The sequence below is a fragment of the Neomonachus schauinslandi genome, chromosome 11 (assembly GCF_002201575.2).
Source record: "Neomonachus schauinslandi chromosome 11, ASM220157v2, whole genome shotgun sequence".
Lineage (NCBI taxonomy): Eukaryota > Metazoa > Chordata > Mammalia > Carnivora > Phocidae > Neomonachus > Neomonachus schauinslandi.
In genome coordinates, this window is record NC_058413.1 from 31,337 (window position 1) to 54,041 (window position 22,705).

Consider the following 22,705-nt stretch of genomic DNA (forward strand, 5'->3'; position numbering starts at 1 on the left):
CCCCCCAGTCAGACCCCTTCCCCAGCTTCACCATGCTTTTCCCTCACAGGCACAGAGTCATCCAGCCCATGGGGATGAGTCCCCGGGGTCAGCTGACATCCCTGCAGGATGCCATTTGTGAGACCATGGAGGGGCAGCTCTCCTCGGAACCCGACTCAGACCCCGACTGAGGACAGCAGTCTTCTGTTCCCCCTTCAGAACTGGTGCTGCTTCCAGAGATGTCCTTGGGACTGTGACCCGGGGAAGCCATGTCCCTCTCTCCAGCTCAGAGACCCCTTTCTCTTTACTTCCAAAGTTCTGTTAATGATTTGTCTCTGGTCCAATTTCTTACCTTTAGGACTGTGAGGGCCTTGTCCTGCTGCAGCTCTGGGAACTCAGCCTTGATTTCCACAGATGAAGTAGTTCTCACGTGTGTGCCAAGAGGATGTGTGCAGAGGCTGATGCCTGGGGCAGAGGCTGAGCGTGGGCACACACAAGCATGTCTGGGTCTGGCACGCTTGCCCAGAGCTTCCATGTCAAGCAAGCGCTGCAGTTCACGGGAAAAGAACTTGCTAGAACTGTGTGTACTAATGTCAGAAACATACTTCCAAGGTATGCTCTGCTGTTTCTGTCCCCACTGAGCTCAGGACTGGTAGCCTCTTAGGCGTCCTTGGTCCTCGCTCGGCTGTCTGCTGTAGTATCCACAGCACCCAAGCTCTCACCGGTTGTGACAGTGGAATCCTGACCATAAATAGATGAAGGGAAGTGCACCTCTTAGAGCCCTAAGTCTGGATTTCTATCACGTGCCACAAAGCATCACAAAAACATCATCTTGGAATAAAGAGTTTGAAGCAAAAGCGTGTGTATGGGGGATTAATTTCATTCTTTTCAGAATTCGGCCCTTTTCCTAGATCATTAGTCATGTCTTCTGTTCTTGAGGAGGCCACCAAACTCCCTCTGAGCAGTCTGTCTATTAATTGTGCCACGGGTGGGGAAACAATGCCTGGAAGGAGGGAACACACACAGGGTAGGAGCCAGGGATCAGGAAGGTGTGCCTGGGTGGTGCTGTCAAGCTGGGCCTTGGAGCAACCCCAGCAGAAAGGGCCTGTGCAGGCACAGGAAGTATGGGCTGAGTACAGGGTGGGCCAGAGGCCAGCCAAGGTTTCTAAGTGAGTAATGCCTTCCACAACATAGAGGTTAATCCTGGGGGCATTGCTGGGAAGGCCTGGGGGGGAGAGTGGGGACAGGGGGCTGGTTGGAGAGCTGCCCGAGCAGAGGACTTTCTGGGGGAGAGGTTGAGGCGAGAGGCATCAGGGTAGAGTGAACAGGGCATGATGCCCTTCAGTGAGGGGTGCCGGGGCTCCATGGGAAACAGCACTGGGCCCGTCTCCAGGGTGAATCCAGGGGCATGTTCTCCATCCTTAGGTTATTCCAGTGGGGGGAATGTCCATGCACATGCAAGGTCCCCTTTTCACATTCATTGTCAACACCCACATTCCCTTTAAGGAGACCAAAGAGTTTATTTCATGCCAGAAATGAAGAACAAAGTTTCTCTAATTAAAAATAACCCTACTAAGGAGGCCAACATGCTACAGGACCCTATCCTATTACGTGGGGCCCAGGACCATGCCTTGGGAGTGGCTGTGGCCACTCCACCCGAGATGGTTTTTCTAACGGACAGATGCTGAGCCTGCCCTTCAGATGGAGACCCAGACACAGAGCAGATCCAGTCTGGGCCTCCCGTTGGTCCGCTGGAGCTCCAGAGGGTCACTGTCAGGAGAAAGCTTTTGTTCGGCATCAAGAGCTTCAGCAGACTGAAGAGTCAAACAGCAGAAAGGCGCTGGGCAGCTTGGTGCCCGTGACTGGGATGGCCCGCAGCGTAAGCATGACATGATCCGTCAGCACAGAGCTCAGGACCCAGGCAGCCTCATACTCTTCCTCAGGCCACGGGTTCTGATTCAGCCAAAACTTTTCTCAGAGGTGGGCAGTGACTGACTCCTTGGAACCATTTCTGGTCCAGGGTGGGGAGGGGGGGGGGGACCAGGCATCACTCTATCTGTCCCGTCTGTTAAGCTGGAACACGGAGGAGAAAGGCAATCAGTCCCACAGATCTCAGGGCCTGGGTTCAAACTGTTTCATAAAACAAAAGCTTTCCTGCTTCTGCCAATGCTGCTGTGGAGCCAAAGTAACACGATGTCCAGCAGGACTGGACAAAGCTGGGTGGCTGACCAGAAAGCTTCATTTAAGTAACCAGGTGAGATGTGCTTAAGCTCACATGCTCAAAAACAGGCACTATTTGGGAAAGTAACCCCAAGTTGGACTGCAGCTCATCCCTCAATATTTACTCTTGGATAGCAACTTTTTATTATATACATAAACCCCTAAAACCAGAACCCACTTTATATAAATTTCCGTAAGACTGTAAAATCACACAGGTAGAATCCTGTAGGACTACTTCCAAAAATCCCTGGGGGGTCACATGACTTAGTCTTGTTGTATGGAAATAGGACGTCAGGGCCAGGAAGCTGCCAGGCGGATCTGACCAAGGCACCTGGTGCAAAATATAGGCTTGGGTGCCACCTGCCTTCCCTACTTCCATAAAATGACCAGCAACATAACTTTGACATTTATGAGATAAGGAGTGATACCAGCCTACATCTTAGCCATTAGAGCTAAACTCTGGAACGGACAGCTAGAAAAAACAGTGGCCACAATGTCTAAAATGTGTGGAAACAGTAAGCGCGAAGCCTCCTGGCCTAATAGGCCTCGTGTTCTTTCTTCAGTTCAACTTGGTAAGAAACCAGGCTGCAGCCAGAGGCTGGGGGCTTTGGCCAGTGGAGGTGAGGGGAAAAGCCCTCCCCACGGCCCTGAGCCCTGAGGCACTCACAGCCGAAGGGCGAGGCTTTCCCGAGACCTCTGCCCCATCCCCTTTGGGCAGTGTCACGTAATGATCCTCTTTGAGGTGACTGGACTTCAAATGCTTAATGCTGCCTCCTTTAGAAAATAACCACTCACACCAGGGCCACCCATGCTGATTCTTACGGGAAACTTCACTTGGGAACAGCTTTGAAACCTCGAGAGCACCAAGGGTCTCTGGCTTTCTACCTCAACAGATGGTCATAGGCCAACGGCACTCGTGCTGATCATCTCCTAAACGCATCCCCAGGCTGGGCTTCATCCCACACCAGCAGCACACACAAGTTCAGCTCCTCAAAGTTCATCTCAGAACCACACCTTAGCCTGGAGCTGTTTGTGCTGCTTTCTTTAGGGGACGAAAGGCAAGGCTTCAGTGAGAGCAGCCCAGTGGGCCTGGACCAAGTCACAGCTCTAAGTCTAGAGAGCAGGCACCTGGAGTCCCTGTCTTCACTCCCACACGAAGATAATGCGAGTCACAACGCCCGATTCCTAAGCACACAGAAGGCCCCAGACAGTGGCGGCACAGGACTAACAGCCAATATTAGCTATTTTTGTCACTTTTCACCCAGCCAGGACTCCACATCAGGTGGACCCAGACCCCAGAGCAGTGAGGAAGACAGCCCTTCAGAGGACCCTGCTTGACAGTCTGTACCTTTTCCGTTTCCTGCTGGATGAGGTCCTGCAACTCTTCTGTCCAGCCCAGAAGCTCCACCAGCCTCTCCACGCCGTGAACCACATCCCCCAGCTGGACCACATCCCTGCTGCGAGGACGCCAAGCAAAGGGCCCCACCAAGTCCCGGTTGATGAGCAGTCGGGGCACTGAGCTCTGCACGGCCTCAGACAAGCTGGCAAAAGGTTCTACCTGAAAAATTGCCCAGATGTGAGGAGCACAGTGCCCACCCTCCAAGCCCCTCAGGACACTTCATGCCACAGCCTGAGACTTTGAAAGGGCAGCTCAGACTGATGGTGAGGCCTTGGATACAGGGAAAACACACCACTATTTCATTTCTTCCAGTCATGCGGTCTGCTCGGTCTCAATGCCTGGGTTCCTCCCTTCCTGAGCCTCCCTCTGGTCCACATCTTTCTGCTTCCTGCACGTCCTGGCCTCTGCAGGTCTCCCCGCCAGGCGCATCTGGGCTCCAGCAACTGTGCCCACTCTTACCTGTCCTGCCCCATCACACACCATCCCCTCCCAGCAGCATCTCGCCTGTCTGCTCTCGCTCCCTGGGAGCAAGGGCCTGGGCCCACAGAGGGTTCCTGGGCTGCCCACAGGGGTGGAGGCCCCACCTCTCCACAGTCCCCACCATCCAGACCTCCAGGGAGTCCTAACTCGGTGCCTTTGGGCTTCTTCATCCAGCTCCCAAGTGAAATTTCCATTCAGGAGTAAAATATAAGAAATAGATTAATAAATGGTACTGAGACTGGCTCATTATCTGGTAGGAAAATACTCAATTCCTGCTTTCGCTGAAAAAATTTCAAATGTACACAAAACAGTTCTTGAGGAAAATTTAGGTTTCACAAGTAAAGGTAAGGAAGGACTTTTTAGGCCTGATAAGTGAGATAAGACAAAGGAAAGTCATGATAGGTTTGACTACATAATACTATCACATTATTATCTATAAAAATATGCTGTAGAAAAATAATTTTTTAAACCTCATTGCCATAAACTGCAAACATATTTACAACATGTTACAGTTTATATTTCTAATTGCTAAGCTAATTTATAAACACTTTATATAATTTATGGATTTATATTGCTAATTTATAAATAGACTAAGAAAATAACCCAATGAAAAATGAGTAAGATATAATATGTAATCCAAAGAGAACACAATGGTTAATAAACATGAAAAGATAAACTTCACTCTTTATTACAGAAATGTTAGATCTCCTTCTTCTCTCTTTCTCTTTCTCTCTCACACATTTATTTCTAACCATTCAGATGGATAAAAACCTAAAGATAGGTAAAAAAAAAAAAACTTAAAGACAGGTAGTGTTTGGTGTTGGTGAGGATATGGGAAATGGCCACTCATACAGGGTTGGTGGCAGTGTAATTAGTATATCTTTCTGGGAAGTAACTTCCCAATATTTACTGAAGTACTCACATGAATGTGCAAACATGTATACACATGATTATTCACTACACCATTATTCTGAATATAAAATCTCTATACTATTTATTTTTGTTGTCCATCAATAGAAAGTTGCTTAAATAAATTGTTATACATCGTCATCCTAAAACTCTTGGGGCTGGGTATGTTCCAGAATTCAGAATATTTCAGATTTTAGAAAACATCCTATGGTTGATATATGTCACCCCTCAGTGGGATCCGGAGGGGTGATCCATAACCAAGTGCATTAATATTTCTCCCACACAGCATATGAGGTAAAGTCTGAGCAACACCACAGATTTACTCAGTGCTTATAGACAAGCGCTCTGCTTTGGAGGTCCCGGCAGGGACCGAGTATCCATGTTTGTCAGGGAGACTGTGGGCACTAACCAGGTAGGTCTCTGTGCACAGTGCTTCCCCAGCTCTGGTTAAAGATCACCACATCCGTGCAGCCTGTGAGGACACAGCAAAACACTTGCAGGGATTCTTTACTTCACTCTCTTCTTTATATAATGTGGGAGCATACGGTACTTTTATAATCAGAGAAAAAGGCTATTTTCATTTCACTTTAAAGAAATAAAGAGGCCTGGTGGCCCCAGTGTCCACTGCTGGTGGCCGGCACAGGGCAGCTGCCAGACTCCACACCACTCACCGCTGACCACCACGGCCCTCTGGCCCCTCTGCCCACCCCCCCACACAACATCCACCCTTCCTTCCAGGCCCAGTGTGGGCATCACTGGTCTGTCCACATTCTGGGCTCTTCTGTCTGCTCCCTCTGGCACCCCAGGTCCCACCCCTGCTCCTGCCTGGACTCCAGATGCGAGAATCCACCCGCCTGTGCCACGCATCCACTGGACAGCCTGAAACAGCACTCGAATCAGTGTCTCTGGGGCCAAGTTCCCCCAATGTGCCCACTAGGCTTCTCGGTCTCAGGAAACCAGCTCCATGTTTGCAGCCACTCAGGTCACAACCCTGGAGCCCTGCAGGAGTCTACACTCTCCCACCCACCGTCCCTTCACACACCTGGGCTCCGACGCCCTCTGCAGTGTTACCTGGCCACCTGCCATCACCACCTGGACTGCCACCTGCAGGGTCTCTACCAGCTCTCCCCACCACAACACGTGCGGGGTCAGGAGGTCAGACCTTGTCACTGCTGCCCTCTGCTCACTCACTCCATGTGGCCACAGGCCACTATGCAGTGTCCTCTGCCACACACCCTCAGCTGACACATGTCACCTTCCCGACAAGGCCACGCAAACCAACAAGCTGAGATCACAACCAGTTCACAACCCTTCCCAGCCTTCCCGTCCCACGTGTTCTTTCTCCCATATTGTGCATCACCTAACACCGTGTCCCTTGCTTACAACATCCTACTGTGTCCGTCCAAAGCCCTAGAACAGGGCCCAGCACACAGGAGACACATTTGCTGAATAAACACACTTAACTCTCGGCCTCTGTAGCTGACAGGGGCTCTGAGCACAGGCCTTTCTGGCCTTCTGCCCCTTGGTGCCTATATCCAAGCAGGCAGAGCTCATTGCAGGGGCTCATTTGTTGCTCTTGTCACATCCTTTGCAAAGTTCCTGAGCTTCAGGTCCAGATGGAGAACAGCCTCTGGAACGTGTCCATGGGTGTGTCCCAGGCACCTCAAACACACACGTGTAGAAATGAGCTTGGCACCCTCCCTCTAAATACCTCCTTACCAACAAATGGCCTGAGTGCCCACAGACAGAGCCAGACCACGCCCTCTCCTGTCCCCAAGTCCCTCTCCTTACCCTCTCTCCTAGTCACATGGTCTGACTGTGCCCACAACCCTGCCTTCATGAGGACCAGCCTCCTGGACATCTTGCTTCAATCCCCACTCCCCAACAGTCTCTGTGACCCCGAGGAGCAATGTCCCTGGTTCAACCCCTTCAAGTCCATCACTTCTTCTAGCACAAAATCGGCCTCTGTGATGTGGCCTGGGAAGTCTGTCCTGCCCCACCTCTCCATGCCCCTCCCTTCTCCCTTCCCCTCACATACTGTGCCCCACCCACACTGACAGCGCCTCCAAAGCTGAGCGTCCTCCCTCTTCCCCATTCTGCCCAGACTGTCGCTCCCTAGGCCAGGAATACCTCTGCTTCCTCACCAGTTGAACCTACTCGTCTTCCGAAGATAGGATGCCAGAAGGGTCCGAGAGCACCTGGTGCCACCCCCACCAGCCCCACCTCCTCGGCCCTGTCCTTCCAGCCTCCCCCCACCACACACACACACACACACACACACACACACACACACACACACTTCAGTCCACCACTGGACCTGCTGACAAACCTCCAGGGAGGTCCCGAGGATGAGCAGCATATCTGCCATGGGGAAATCAACCACATGCATCAGGAATCTCTGGGGAAGTGCCTCCCCAAAGAAGACGATGTCGGGCTTCACAACGCCAGTGCAGACCGGGCAGCGGGGGATCCTGTCCACAGTCACATCAGCCTGTATAACACAGACAGAAAATGGGCCAAGGGCGATGTCACAACATACCCTAAACACAGCTCTTAATACTGGGGGAAAGAGAGAGAGAGAGAGGCAAACCAAGGAACACTCTTAACTGCGGAGAACAAACTTACGGCTACTAGAGTGGAGGGGGCGGGGGACGGGCTGAATAGGGGATGGGGACTGAGGATTACACTCGCTGTGATGAGCACTGGGCAACGTACGGAGTGTGAGTCACTAAACTACACCTGAAACTAGTACAACACTGTATGTTTCCTGACCGGGATTTAAATAAAAACTTAAAAAAAAAAGGATTGCTCTTACTAAGAAATTTTCAAACATTCACAACAACTGAATAATGAACCCAGCTTTGGCATTTATTGACATTTTGCCGGTTTTGTTTCATATGGCACCCTACGACTGGGGACAGGTTGGAGTATTTGAGAGCGGACCCTGAAGAGCACATGTAACACCATGCCGTGCACCTGCGGTGCTTCTCTGAGACACTCAGATGCTAAGGAAATACTCAGTAGATGGCACAGTCCTCAGGAGGTACTCTGTAGGCATTTGGCCTACCCTGGGCATAATTCAATGAGAAAAGTGGTATAAAATTTGTCCCTGATTTTAGCTGAAGTGATCACGACGTCACCTTAGCCCTGGAAGACATTCAGGCTGAAGTTTTAAGTAGCATTACCACAGACCGCTTCCTTGCAGGACAAGGTGAAGTAGGCACAAATCATTCTTACGCCCTAAGATGCCTGTGTTGATGTGCTGGGTTGGGTTTCAAAGGAGGGAGCCTAAGAAAGAGGACACCATTTTCTAAGACAAACCTTCCTGGCCTCGTTTTAGCAAGCTGAGCCCAGCCAGAACCAGCAGAGACAAATGGACCAAAGAGAGACTACTCAAAGACTTCAGAGACTATCAAATACAGATTAAGGCCAATTTGTGTTTAGTGTTTAAAAAAAAAAAAAAAAAAAAAAGACAGGTTTAAAGTATCTGATGGGGAAAGAAAACTATAAAAAATAATGTAGTGGATTTGAAAAAGAACCAAAGAGAACTTCCAGTAATAAAAAGTATCAAAAATTAGGAAGGCACTTGTGATGAGCACTGGGTGTTGTATAGAGGTGATGAATCACTAAATTGTACTCCTGAAACCAATACTACACTATATATTAACTAACTAGAATTTAAATAAAGATCTGGAAGAAAAAAATGGGGCAAGCAATTCAGATCTGGAAATGAGCCTACTGTGATTGAGGTTTTGCATCTCATTAAACCTTTTCCAAACAAACAAACAAAAAGTAACAAAAATTAGCACTCAGTGGAAGAGCTTTATTCTGTACAACAGAATAGAAGGTTGATAAACTGGAAAACAGACCAAAAGACATTATTCAGAACACAGCACAGAGAAGTAAGATGGAACACACAGAAGAGCCATGGGTGGGAGCCTGAGAAGGTCTCATGGGAGTTTAAGGAGAGCTCCGAAAGGGAGGAGAGGGAGTGGGAGAGGCAATCAACATCTAAGAGGCAAGGGCCAAGGATTTTTCCAGCAATGATGAAAGATCTCAAACCACAGATTCGGAAGGCCCTACAAATTTAAAGCAGAATAAGTAAACAAAAGGATCTCCATATGGAGATAGACCACAGCAAAAGTGCAAAACTCCGAAGACAAAGAGAAAAGGTTTAAAAATATGCAGAGAACAGATAGTGACAAACTGATTCTAGAGTTTCTGTGCAAAGCAAAAGACCAGAAGAGCCAACACACAATATTGATGGAGAACAACAAGACTGACACTACCCAACTTCAAGACTTACTATAAAAAGCTGCAGGAACCAGGATGTGGCACTACCGTAGGAAGAGGTGAACCTATCAGTGGAACAGAACACAGAGCCTAGAAGTAGACTCGCACAAACACAGTCAACGGATCTTTGACAAAGGAGCAAATCTCGTCTCTTCAACAAATGGTGCTGGACATTATGAAAATTAATAAAGGGAGACCTTGCTGATGTGGGTTCAGGAGGTTGGAAGGAACCCTACCACTCACCATCAATCCCACAAAGAATTGTAAACTACAGACCCAACAGAAGAACCCTCAACAGGAAAGAACCATCAAGGCAGGCCCCAACAGGGGAAGATGTGTACCACCCTCTACAACAAATTGACCACCCCAGCGATTCAGCTGGCGAGACACCATCATTCCCCCGAACTGTTTCTCCAGCCCCTCCCAACTCCCTCCCTCCTCTTCATCAAATGTCCCTCTTCTTTGTTGTTTGGACTTGCCTAGTTTTGCTGTAGCTTGCTCCTCCCAAATTGCGTTTTTCTACTATTTCTGAATAAGCCCATTTCGCTGGTAAAATAACTGGCAGTTTTATTTTTAAGGAAAACATCACTGGTGTCAGAAGGGGATGCAGGGGGCTACCTTCAGAGACTTTGAGGCTGGTGAGCAAACCAACAGGCGCCAGTAACCACAGACCCAGTCGGGCTTGCAGCTTTCTCTCCGACCCTGGGGTTTGAGGGTAAGTTTTCTCTGGGACTTGAGCTTCACTCTCTGTGTTTTCAGCTCTCCAGGCTTTATTCAAGACCTTTTTAAGGCTTTGTCCTTTCTCAGAGTACTCGTTTGGCCTTTGGTCTGACTCCTCTCTAGAGCCAGGCTGTTCCTACTGGAACTGTGCTGTTTGGAAATTTTTTTCTTCCCTCTAGAGAAAAGCCTCTGGGAAATGGGATCCTAGTGATCAAAATGCTTTGAGGACACCCCTGCCCCTACCCTCCCACATTTCTGGGACCCCAGCCTGTTCTATGTGTCAAAACTGTGGTCCCTCCTCATGTGCACTCTTAACTAAATGGACTGACTCAACCGAAAGTAATTTACAACTTCAATGGCCATTATGGGGAACTTTCCATCTCCCAAAATTTACTTTTCTCACAACTCAATCGGACAACCATGGCTCTAAAATTGTCAAAACTGAATTGGATGCTTATTTTAATTGGTACCTTGAGGCTTCCAAACATTTTTAGGATTCAAAGGTTGTTCGCCTCTTTGGTTCATTTGTTAATTTAGAAATAGTATTTTGCAAAGAGGCAAACAACTGAAAGAAGTCAACGCAGCTTCTGAGTCTTGCCTTCCCCATCTCCTTTGTCTCCAGACAGGTGGGGCGACCTTGTGCGCAGGCCCGCCTCTGGTGCCATTTCCCTCTTCCCTCAGCACTGTCCCCACTTCCCCTATACCCACCACTCATTCTAACCCTTTCGCTGAGCTTCCCTTTACCTCCAAACCTCTCCCCACCCACCTTCTCCTGAACCTATTAATAGCTACCCCTCTAAAGATAACTCTGCTGGGGGTCCAAATGAACTTCAAATTGCTTATGTTGCCTGGACTAAGGCTGAATTTCGAGCCATAGTGAAAGAGTTTCCTAAAGTGACTGAGGACCCCATAAATTTGCTGAAGAATGTAACACAGTTATTCAAACTTACCCATCTGATTTCTCAGATTTATATCAATTGGTCCCCATGCTTGTTGGTGAGGGTCAGGCCAAACGCTGGATAAAACCAACCCAATGGGAGCATCCTGAAAGGGGTTTAGAGAAACAGATGCCTGAGTTTTGACAAGGTGCTAGAACAGTCGCTGGAAATCTCCACTGAGTGTTGGAGACGGTCATCAAAAAGATATGACCACCAATTGACCTGTGACCTGGACCCCAGCGCTTGGAGGCTCCTCACTCCATTCCCCTGTCCTTGGAATGTGGGTTCCCCTTGCCTTTCCCATCCCAGAGGCTGCTCCAAGGACACAGCCTTGAGATGGTGATGTGGTGTGGTGTTGAGAACACCTGCAGAGTAGATGGGGCTGAGCCCAGTTAATGGCCTCTTTATAAATTTTTAAGATTTGAAGGCAGGTGTGGGGATCCAGCCATCCTGCTGCTGCCCAGGACAAGCCTTGTTATGTCAGTTCCCTTGATGATTAAAATGGACACCTACAAACCTGGAGTGGCCGCCTTTTCGGTCTCTCCCAGCCCTCTGCCAACGGGGGCCGGCTTTAGATCACAGCCAGGAGCTCCCGAGAGGGCTGCAAGCCAACATCAAGCAATTACAGTACCTTTTCCTAAGCCTGCTGATCAAAACAAGATTCAGACTTGCACAGAGAAGCCTGATGAACCTATTCATGACTATCACATTCGACTCCACATTGTCTTCAAAGAAAATTCTTCCTTCAGATGCTAAATCCACCATTTAACTCCATTTATTAATGAGCTGAACCATCATCTTATGGGAAACTTTGTCCACTCCAGACTTAGTTAATTTGGCAAACCAGCTCATTGGCATCCTAGATAAGTCACCTAAAAGAAAGACCACTACCACTCTCAATGTTCAACTCCAGCAAATGTAGGCCCCTAAACAACCAGCCCTCACCCCTTGTTTCTGCTGCTATTACAAAGGGCCAGAGCAGGAGTTGGCAATGACCTTTCAGAGGTAACACCAAAGGCACAATCCATGAAAGAAAAATACGTTAGACCTCACTAAAATTAAAAACCCTGCTCTGTGAAAGACACTGTCAAGAAAATGAGAAGACAATATTTGCAAATGAGGAGAAAATATTTACAAAAGATATCTGATAAAGGACTGTTATCCATAATATACAAAAATATTCTTAAAACTCAACAATAAGAAAATGAGCAACCTAGTTAAAAAATGGGCCAAAGACCTGAATAGACAGCTCACCAAAGAAGATGTACAGGTGGCAAATCAGCATTTGAAAATATACTCCACATCATATGTCATCACGGAAATGCACATTAAAACAAAACAATACCATTACACACCTATCAGAACAGCCAAATTCTAGAACACGGACAACATCAAATGCTGCTCTTATTCATCGGTGATGGAAATGCAAAGCAGTGCAGCCACTAAACATTGGAAGGACGAAACATGCTCTTACCGTACAATCCAGCAGTCGCATTCCTTGGTATCTACCAAAGGCGTTGAAAACTCACGTCCACACAAAAACCTGCGTGTGGATGTTTATAGCAGCTTTGTACATAATTGCCAAAACATGGAAGCAACCAAGGTGACCTTCAGTAGATGAATGGATAACTGTGGTCCACCCAAACAAGGGAATATTATTCAGCACTAAAAAGAAGTGATCTATGAAGCCATGAAAAGACATGGAGGAAACTTAAAGGCATCTGACTAAGTGAAGAAGTCAGTCTGAAAAGGCTGCATATGTATGAATCCAACTCTGAACTTCTGGAAAAGGCAAAACCATGGAGACAGTAAAAGGACCAATGGTTGCCAGGGGTTGTGTGAGGGGGATGACCGGTTAGTGGGTGCAGAGTTTTCCTTTGAGGGGATATAAACGTTCTGGAATCAGATAGAGATAGTGGTTGCACAACACTGTGAATATATTAAATGCCAACGAATTGTACACTTTAAAATGTTCAATTTTACAGTTATGTGAATTTGACCTCATTAAAAAATAAAAGATGGGGTCCTATGCCTCATCAATATTTCAGAGTTTCATCTTTATTTAAGATTTTCCAGTCTATCCTATTCTGCTTGAAGAAACCCATCCTACAGAACTATCCCCAGAAGTACATAGGGGTATGAGCACAGGTGTCATTGATGCATTATTCCTAATAGTAAAAGTCACAAACATCAAAAAAAATCCCACAGTAGGTGAATGTCTAAATTTAATATTCCAGTTACTAAAAACGGTAAGGAGCGCTATAGTTACTGACACAAGATATCCATAAAATTTTGTTCTTTAACAAAGCAGTTTGTAGAATATTAAACTTAATAATCCTATACTGGGGCGCCTAGGTGGCTCAGTCGGTTAAGTGTCCAACTCTTGGTTTCAAGCTCAGGTCATGATCTCAGGGTCATGGGATCGAGCCCTACATCGGGCTCTGCACTCAGAGTCTGCTTGAGATTCTCTCTCCCTCTCCCTCTGCACCCCCCCCACTCATGCTCTCTCTTTCTCTCTCTCAAATAAATTTTAAAAAGTTTTAATTACCCTATTCCAAAAAAAACTGTCACTCTGTGTGGTGTAGGTACACAGATATGGACATGTATGTTTAGATATGCCTGTTTTTTTAAGCCTTGGAACATTATACACCAAACTGTTACAAGTGGGCTATAGGAACTGGTTGAAGGGAGATACATTTTTCCCCACATATTTCTTAGTATTTTACAAGTGTGTATTACTTTTCCAATTTAAAAATAAAAACGTTTCATACCATTACTGTTGTTGTCCTTCTAATACATGCTTATAAAATGCCACTTTTCCAGATCACTCCCACTGCAAAGTGCAGAAGGGAGAGAAGTGGCAGCATGACAACTCACCCAAATGTCCTTCCCTGGAAAGGGCCTTCGGCAGACAGTGCACGTGGCAGAGGCAAAGGATCCATGAGCTTCAACCAGCTTTGAGGCAGGGATGCCAGATACTGAAATTCAAACCAAAGCTAAGTGCTGCTGGCTCCCAGAGCATGAGCTCTGAGCTTGGCAGGCCCCCAGAGGGAGTCACAGCCCTCAGTGCAAGCCTGGTGCCCCTGCCTCCACCACCTACAGATAATGTCCCACTGACCAGAATAAGCACAGGGATCAGGGCCCCCAGATGGAGCCAAATCATGGTTAAACAAAGCCTGTCAACAAGTTTGATTAAGTTGAAATAAAACTATATTTGATACCTAGGAAAATATTTTCTATTCTACAGATACCAAGTAAAAGCAAAAAAACTATATAGGGGCGCCTGGGTGGCTCAGTCAGCTGAGCATCTGACTCTTGATTTCGGCTCAGGTCATGATCTCAGGGTCATGGGATCGAGCCCCAAGGCAGTCTCCATGCTCAGCGGAGGGTCTGCTGGAGATTCACTCTCTCCCTCTCCCTCTGCTCCTCTCACCATGGGCACATGTGTGCGTGCTCTCACTCTCTCCCTCTCAAATACATAAATCTTAAAAAAAAAAACAACTATATAAAGACAGTCAGTTTCAAAAAAATGTAGAGCCTCCCCCCACCCCGCCCCGGCCCCTCTCTGTCTTCTCTGCACTGGGAGCAGTTCTCCAGCCACAGCCCCTCATCCCCAGAAAATGTCCGCCTGTGCAAAGTTCGTCTCCACCCCCCTTCCTGGTCAGGAGCACCTGTCAGCTGTTGAGCCGATCACTGTCTGCAGCAGTGCTAAAACCACCAGAGACACTGACAGACGAGAGCCTCAGCAGCTTGGCAGTCCCACGTTCCCTGATTTCACTTATTCCTAGCTGCAGCTTCCGAGCCAGCGCCGTTTCAAGGGACATCCACAGAGCAGCCAAGTGCCTTGGGGCTGGGGCTGCCACGGTAGGGATGGCTGGCTCTGGGGCTGGAATTGGGACTGCATTTGGGAGCCTCATCATTGGTTATGCCAGGAATCCCTCTCTGAAGCAACTGCTCTTCTCCTACGCCATTCTGGGCTTTGACCTCTCAGAGGCCATGGGGCTCTTTTGCTTGATGGTGGCCTTTCTCATCTTCGCCATGTGAAGGAGCCGTCTCCACATCCCATAGGTTTTTCTCCTGTGTCTTGTCTGCCCTGTATGTTCCTTTTCCTCTACCTCCCCAGGCAGCCTGGGGAAAGTGGTTGCCTCAGGGTTTGACAGAGGGAAGACAAATAAATACTGTATTAATAAGAAAAAAAAAAAAACTGTAGAAAAACAAACACAGGTAACTGATTTATGACAGTTACCTGTTCCCACTGTCAGCTTCTGAGCTATGGATGGGCAGACAGTCCCAGTTGCAAGTGGCTTCCACTGTTCCCGTCATTGTCATAAATTTCCATATGCTAAAGCCCACAGCCAGATACTCCCACCTTCCCACAAGGCCTGTCCTGCTGCACCTCCAGAAGAGATCATCCCCATGGGGCATCCACTGCTGCCTAAGTGGTTCCAAACTGCAGAGTCCTTCCAGCAAGGAATCATTTTCCTGGAGTCCAAGTGACTCCTTTTTACAAACCACAAGATGTCTGCAGCCTGGCTGAGCTGCGGCTGGCTCACTAAGAGCCAGCACTATCAGCACCTATCAGCGTCGCTGCCCGTGAGAGAAAGGCTCAGCAGATGCCTCGCAAAGATGCACAGTCAGCAGTCAGTACGATCTGTGCATCACTGGTTGTGGCCACTATCGGGACAGCCAGGAGATCATTATACAAAGAGTTTGATAATACTAAGGCATGAATAGTGATCTCTTCGTGTGACAATGACATCGTAGTTATGTTTTAAAAGTCTTTATCTTCTAGAGACACTTACAGATTGTTTATAGGTTAGGCTTATGATGTCATGGATTTGCTTCAAAATAACTGGGGGTGAGAGAGAAGGTGGGGGGTAGGAAGACAGATAAAGTAAGGACTGGCTATGATGAGGGCATGAGGGTTCATTACTTCCTCTCTTTATTTTTATGCACTCAAAAAATTTCATAATAAATTTCTTAAAAAAGAAATCATCATATCAGATTAGCAAAACTAGAAGCTCCCAATGTCAACTTTAGTTCTATCCAAAACTCACAGTCCACCAATGAGATCCCAACGGTGACTCTTAAACACACAGTGGACTTTCTGTCAGGGACAAAGGCATAAGGAGTTGGCTTGAAATCAGAGGACAGGGTGAGCACTGCCTGGAAGCAGGCACCCAAAGCCTTCCCTGCAGAAGAAGAGGTGGCGACAGGAGGACGGCTCACCTCTCTCGAGCCCATCGATGTTCTGTGTGTAGAGCCGCAGAAGCAGCCCCTTGTCGTGAAGCAGTCGCAGGAAGTAGTGTATGACGTTGGGCCTGTAGCTCCTGAGGTACAGCTCCTTGGCCAAAGTGAAAAAGGGCTTGGGGTTGTGAGAGAAGAAAGTGAGCTCAAAAATGGCCTCAGGGTAGGGGAGGTCGTACTGCTGCAGGTTGCTGTAGAGGCCACTCCTGGGAGACCTGCAAAAAGGAGCAAGAGGCTCTGAGCCCTGAGGAAGAGGGCAGGACCGTGAGGCAGACCAGGGTGCCAAGGGAGGAGCTGGGCGCTGCAGGGCACCTGAAGTCCGGAATGCCGCTGGGCGTGCTGATGCCGGCCCCCACCATGACCACCACCCTCTGGCAGGCTCTGGCTTGGATCAGCTCCGCTATATCCTGCAGAAAAAGCTTCTCCTTCTTACTGTTGCCTCCTCTTCCAAAGATGCTTGAGGCACTAGCAGAAAAAGATATGGGTCTTCTTCCACCTGTAATGCTGACAGAAAAGGAGAGTGGCCAGGTGACCAGGGACAGTTAAGCTTCTGCTAGCACTTGACCACCCCCACCACTTAGAATGATCATACACTTCCCTCCTGTCTCCCCAAATGACCACCCTTCTCATCATGGATGACTATTGGGCTAAAAGAGAAAGAAGTCTTAACTCAGAAATCAAAACTTATTTGGGAGCAAAAAGTTCAGGTCAGTTGGAACTGTGCAAACAAGGGATGTAACATCTCTTAATTCCTGTTACCCAGTGCTAAGAGAACAGGGTCCACACCAAAGGTGTGGGGGCTTTGTGGGGGCTCTGGGTGTGCTCTCTGCAGAGACATACACTGTAGCATACTTGGGATGTGACAAACAGGCAGTGACATTTAAAGAAAGCCAGATGTCTCAGACTTCACACCAAATACTATCAGGAGAAAAAGTGGGTTCTAGAGACCATTCCAGAAAGAAACACGCATGCCCTGAGATTCACACTGCTGCAGAAACTTGATCTTCAATGTTCACAGCCGCTCATACTATGCAGCAGCCAAAGGAATCCCACAACCAAGACAAGGCAGTGGGTAGACTCAGCTCAGGCTCTCTCTGTGAAGCACTGGAAGGCTTCTCAAGTCACCCCCAGAAGCCAGGAGCCGAGACACTCACAAGGCTAAGTGTTAGGGATATGAGATGGTCTTCCACAGGAAAAAAAAAGCAAATCACAATGTACAAGTCACAAGCTTCAGCAGGACCTCGGGACTTAGAAAATGACTTAACACCCAGGAAAGCAACAGGAAGAAACAAAAGCAGTATGAATAATACAAAGCCTGTAGCACTAACTGAACACCCCACTGAAGTAGTCTGCAGCTGTGGGAGGCATGCAGCGCTACAGCTTCACCTCACATGAGCCTGGAAAGGGTTCCTGGGTTTACTGATCTGCTGTTAGGGCCCCTGTGTGGCATCTAACCAAGCTGCGTGACTTCTCATCTCTTGATATCATGCTGACAACTCACCCAGAGTTCAGGACTGCCAGCTCCACTGCACAGGGCGCCTTTTTCACACCCCAAAGACTGGTGGCCACCATGTCCGTTCTTCCAGGAGAAGGCCCTTGATGACCCTCCCCCAGGACATCTGTGACTTCAGTATAGAGACTCCTCCACCCTGATGGGAAAAGAGATTCAACAAATGAAACTGACAACCCTCCTCAAATGAGTGATGAATCTAAAATGAATACAGACATAAAAACAGGAAACTGAGAGCATTTCTTTTACTCATTCATGATTCAGGCAAGAAGTAAACACCCTAAAAGCACATCGTCATACACATCAGAACAATTCAGGAGTATGCATCTTCTAGAAGTATGGCCCTAACTCATTCTCCTGTTTGCTCTTTGTCTTTTGTGTTCTTTTGCTCCTTACAAAACCAACACTGCAAACTCTCTGCACAGACCCACCCACTGGACACACTGTCAGTGAGGTTTCCCCTGAAGCTCTCTGCTCCCCATCCTAGCACAGCATATCCCATCCCAGTGACAATTTCAACCCCTACCCTGCCCTCTTATATATCCCCCCTTTCAGCCAAGCAAAAGGATTCCCTAGCTCTTGTATGTCCTAAACCCAGCTTCCTCTGCCTGAAAAGACCTTTCTCCACCTCAGCATGTCCAAATCTCCCATAGTCAAGGCCAGGACCAAATTCCACCTCCTTCGTGAAGCCACTGCTGAACCCCAGTGAGCAACCACTTTGCCCTCGTTTGATTCCCTGCTCCTTTTAGGCAGGCTGACACCCCCTCCCTTCCTGCAGTGACCCTGCATACCACCTCGCACACTCCACCCTCAGGTCAGGGACTTCCTTGCTGCTCACAGTCCACTTGCTTCTGTGTTGTTGCCTCTCCCACCACACAGAGTCATCTTGGTTTTCAAAAGAACAGATTTCTGAAAGGTATGTACAAGAGAAAGAGGAACGTGACAAAGAAAGGTGTACGTGCAGGGCCGAGGGCGCCCAAAGGAGAGTCAGAGCCCTAGCTCACTGCCAGTCTCATCAAGTCACTCAAACACCCTGAGCCTCAGCTGCCAATGCCAAGAGCAAGAAATGATTCTTACAGTCTTGCTCAAGAAGACCTACAACTGTAGGGGCGCCTGGGTGGCTCAGTTGGTTAAGCGACTGCCTTCGGCTCAGGTCATGATCCTGGAGTCCCGGGATCGAGTCCCGCATCGGGCTCCCTGCTCGGCAGGGAGCCTGCGTCTCCCTCTGACCCTCCCCCATCTCATGTGCTCTCTCTCTCTCAAATAAATAAATAAATAAAATCTTTAAAAAAAAAAAAAAAAAAAAAAAAGAAGACCTACAACTGTAGATCTTTCCCAGCAGAAAGTACAGGAAATACAGCAGGGAAAACAGTGCTTCTCCCTCATCCCCACACTCCTGCAGAGATGCCCACAGATCCTGAAGGAAATTCTGCCCCATCAGAGACTTGTGTAAAAAGCACCTGTCAAGCAGTTCTTCTGAGTGCAAGCTGTTAAGTCTCCAAAAGAAATTTTCTAGTGAAAACTGGCCGGATGGTCAGGAAGAGAAGAAGATGCTCTGGCTGCAGCCACAGCTGTTAAATGCCCAAGTCACTCCGCATCTAGAACAACTCTTCCCCTACAGTCTTCACCCAAACATTTACTGAACTCCTCCTCCATGCAAGTTATTATGAGAAACACAAAAGGAATTAAAGGGAAGTTGTGATATTATGATATGTTTTTTGGTCTTCATCCACAAACCCCTGGAATTTCTAAGAGCAAAGGGCACATCTTTTGTTACCACGGTTGGTCTCTTGTCCTCAGTTCCTGAACTCCCCTCAGAGCCATGAAGGTGAAGCAGGTGTCTTGTTCTGCTTAACCAGCCCCTCTCCACCACAGCTGGGTTTATGTTCATGAGGGGACTTTGGAAAGGCCCCAAGGATGGGGGCTGGGTGCCAGGGGGACCAACTGTGATTAGAGGGTTGGAGCTTCTATAAAAACTCAAAAGAAGGGGGGGGGGTGGTCAGAGGGCTTCCAGGTTGGTGAACCACGTGCCAGGGCCCTGGGCCCCAAACTCCATGAGGCAGAAGGGACCAGGGACCCTTGCAGACCTCACCCTATGTATCTCCACTTCTGGCCATTCATTCATTTCCTTTAACGTCCTTCGTGATACACCCCTAATGTACTAAGTCAACCAGTCTCCAAGTTCTGTGAGCTGCTCTAGCAAATGAATGGAACCAGAGGAGGGGATCGTGGGGACCTCCGATTAGTAGCTGGTCTGTCAGAAGCACAGGAGACAACCTGGATTGGTGTCTGAACTGGGGGCTGTCTTGTGGAACTGAGTCCTTCACCTGTGGTGCTCTCTTCAGGCAGGTAGAGTCAGAATTGAGTTCATTTGCTGGGACACCTGGTCAGTGCAATAAAGGTTTCTGGAATGAAGGAAAGATCCCTTGGATCTATTAAACTCTTCACCAATACTTTTAGTACCTGTGTAAGATGGCATCAAGTAGATGTACCATTACTTAAGTATTAATCCATTATTGGACATTTAAGTTACGTTTTTTTTTTTTTAAGATTTTATTTATTTATTTGACAAGAGAGCACAAGTAGGCAGAGCGGCAGGCAGAGGGAGAAGCAGGCTCCCCACTGAGCAGGGAGCCCGACCTGGGCCTCGACCCCAGGACCCTGGGATCATGACCCGAGCCGAAGGCAGCCGCTCAACCGACTGAGCCACCCAGGCGCCCCTTAAGTTACGTTTCTTAACAACTATGGGTCTTAAGGTATCCCCATATGTATGTTCAATTCCTAGGCAATGAAACGGAATAAAGCACACCTCACTAACACGCAGTGGAGGCCAGCAGGGCGAGCTCTCCCGCCCACCACTCCCTCCTCGCAGCCCTCTGCATTCCCAGCGGGAAGAACCCTGCGCTTCACGGCGCCGCGGAGGAAGGAGAGGTTCCTCCCATTCGGACAGCCCAGCCAATAAGAGCAGAGCCCAGCCAATGAGAGCACAACTCAGCCAATAAGAGCTAGTCACAGCCCAGCCAATGAGAGATGGTCGGAGCCCAGCAAATGAGAGCACAGCTCAGCCAACGAGAAGCCACCATACTTCCAGTTCCCAGTTTATTCCGAAGGGGTTTTTGCATATTACAGCCTTCCCAAGAGCATTTCTGGGGCGCCTGGGTGGCTCAGTCGGTTAAGCGACTGCCTTCCGCTCAGGTCATGATCCCAGGGTCCTGGGATCGAGCCCCACATCGGGATCGCTGCTCAGCGGGGAGCCTGCTTCTCCCTCTCCCTCTGCCTGCCGCTCCCCCTGATTGTGCTCTCTCTCTGACAAATAAAATCTTTAAAAAATAAATTAAAAATTAAAGAGCATTTCTGTCCTCTGTTTCTGGAACTTGCCTATGGTTTTGCCATAGCTTTCTTGTCTTGGATTGCAGTTCTCTGCTATTCCTGAATACACCCATTTTGCTGGCAAAGTAAGTTTTATTTTTAAGGTTAACAGCAAAGATCCCAAAATGTACACGTACTGCATAAAAGGGTATGAACATATGCTAGTAGAAGTATTAATTGCACAAACTTTATCGGGGACAATAAAAACGCGTATACCTTTAGACCCAGGAGTCCCACTACGAGGAGTTTATCCAAAAAGTGAGTACAAACAATACACCTCAGCATTATTTGTAATAACTAAAGATTACAAACTATTTCAATAAGTGAATGATTAAATACATTATGAAACATCAATAGAATGGAATCCTACAGATCGCACCCCCAAACTGAGAGTTGGGCGGGGGGGGGGGCATCCTCAGTTCCCCGCAGAGACAGACAATGGGAGGAGTCTGAATGATCTACAACCAAGAAGCCCAGACTCCATCTTGACCTCCCCCTGCGGGGACAGGAGCAGCAGGTCCCTCCTCCCTGACTTTAAGCCCTTTCCTGTAAGGTGAGGCAGGGCCTGGGGAGCTCTTCGTTGCGGTAGATGTGGTGGTTCGAATAAAAACAGTCATGCAAAGAAAAAAAAAAAAAAGGAATTACAGATCAGTATAAAAGACTAAGAAAGCATTTATGTTTTGAGATGGAAGTAAGTCCAAGACGTATTGTTAAGTAAAAAAAGCTAACTAAACAGTGTCAACAATGAACATACAAGTGTTGCTTGTACTCATCCAAAATATCCCTAAGAAACAAGAAACTGCTGCCATGGTGGCCTCTGGAATATCCTCTGAGCTGCGTGAACAGGGACTTAACATTTTCAGGTTCTCCAGTGTCCCACCGACCATGCAAGGAAAAAACCTGACTCCTGCGCTCGACTGAACTGAATCCGGCCTGCTTTTCAGCCCCAGCAAGGCGCGGGCACCGAAGCGCTCGTCTCCGCCCCGGGCGCCGCCTGCCCCGACTCACCCCCGCGGCTGCCAGCCTGCCCTGCCGAACCAAGAGGCCCACTCACCTGCCGGGCCCCAGGGCCTGAAGGCGGAAAGAGCAGGCCGAGCCCACCGAGCCATGTCCCAGCTCCTCTGCCGCCCGCTCATGACCTTGTCCCCAAAGGCCAGGAGTCCGCCGCTGCGCGCGCCGCGCCCCGCGAGCCCAGGTTGGGGTGGACGCCAGGTGGGGGCGGCTTTCTAGCCCCTTGGGGTCCCGCCTCTCGCCCTGAAGACCAAACCAGTAGCCTGCATTTCTCTATCCTGCTTTCCCACCTTTTTCAAGAGAGACGGTGATGCGAACACTTTGCGAGCACTTACTACGGCCAGTCATCACATTTTCACTCAGTCCTCGCGAGACACTATTAAGAAGCTACTATTATCATGGTCCCCAGTTGAGAAGAGAACCTGCAGGTCACAAAGGCCGAGGCCACAAAGCCAGTCGATGGCCGGGCCGACTCCAGGCCCTCGCACTGTTGAATGGCACGGCCAACTGCGCGGGAAATCGGGTACAAACCCTGGACAGAATGTCTTCCGAGGCACAGGCGCCGTTACCCTGACAACCAGCGGGCGCCGCCGGCCGCCGGGGCGCTCCCGGCCTGCCTCGCGCGACGCG

At 48.6% G+C, this 22,705-nt stretch overlaps 2 protein-coding genes and 1 pseudogene across 10 annotated transcripts in view; 2 read left to right on the forward strand and 1 right to left on the reverse strand.

Annotated features, from left to right (window-relative positions):
- RIC8A (RIC8 guanine nucleotide exchange factor A) overlaps window positions 1–832 on the forward strand; it is a 5,868-nt gene extending 5,036 nt beyond the window's left edge. For all 5 annotated transcript variants that reach the window (XM_021692161.1, XM_021692163.2, XM_021692162.2 and 2 more), the window contains one exon: window positions 50–832. In XM_021692161.1, coding sequence (XP_021547836.1) covers window positions 50–170 — 121 coding nt within the window. In that variant the 3' untranslated portion in view covers window positions 171–832. The remainder of the gene's footprint in view (window positions 1–49) is intronic.
- A 657-nt stretch (window positions 833–1,489) lies between these two features.
- SIRT3 (sirtuin 3) lies at window positions 1,490–22,647 on the reverse strand. Of its 5 annotated transcripts, XM_021692155.2 has the most exons (8): window positions 22,119–22,210; window positions 17,687–17,834; window positions 16,498–16,689; window positions 16,168–16,400; window positions 13,816–13,916; window positions 7,317–7,478; window positions 3,548–3,757; window positions 1,490–2,052 (listed from the first exon to the last, which is right to left on the reverse strand). In XM_021692155.2, exons 1-8 carry the CDS (start codon window positions 22,198–22,200, stop codon window positions 2,032–2,034), a joined length of 1,149 nt encoding a protein of 382 aa, XP_021547830.1. In that variant the 5' UTR covers window positions 22,201–22,210; the 3' UTR covers window positions 1,490–2,031. The 5 variants fall into 5 exon arrangements, with proteins under 5 accessions (XP_021547830.1, XP_021547831.1, XP_021547827.1 ...); XM_021692156.1 differs by lacking the exons at window positions 1,490–2,052; window positions 22,119–22,210 and adding an exon at window positions 22,607–22,647 and having other exon boundaries at window positions 3,407–3,757; XM_021692152.1 differs by lacking the exons at window positions 1,490–2,052; window positions 22,119–22,210 and adding an exon at window positions 22,366–22,468 and having other exon boundaries at window positions 3,407–3,757.
- LOC110582211 lies at window positions 14,559–14,982 on the forward strand (annotated as a pseudogene).
- Window positions 22,648–22,705: the final 58 nt, after the last annotated feature.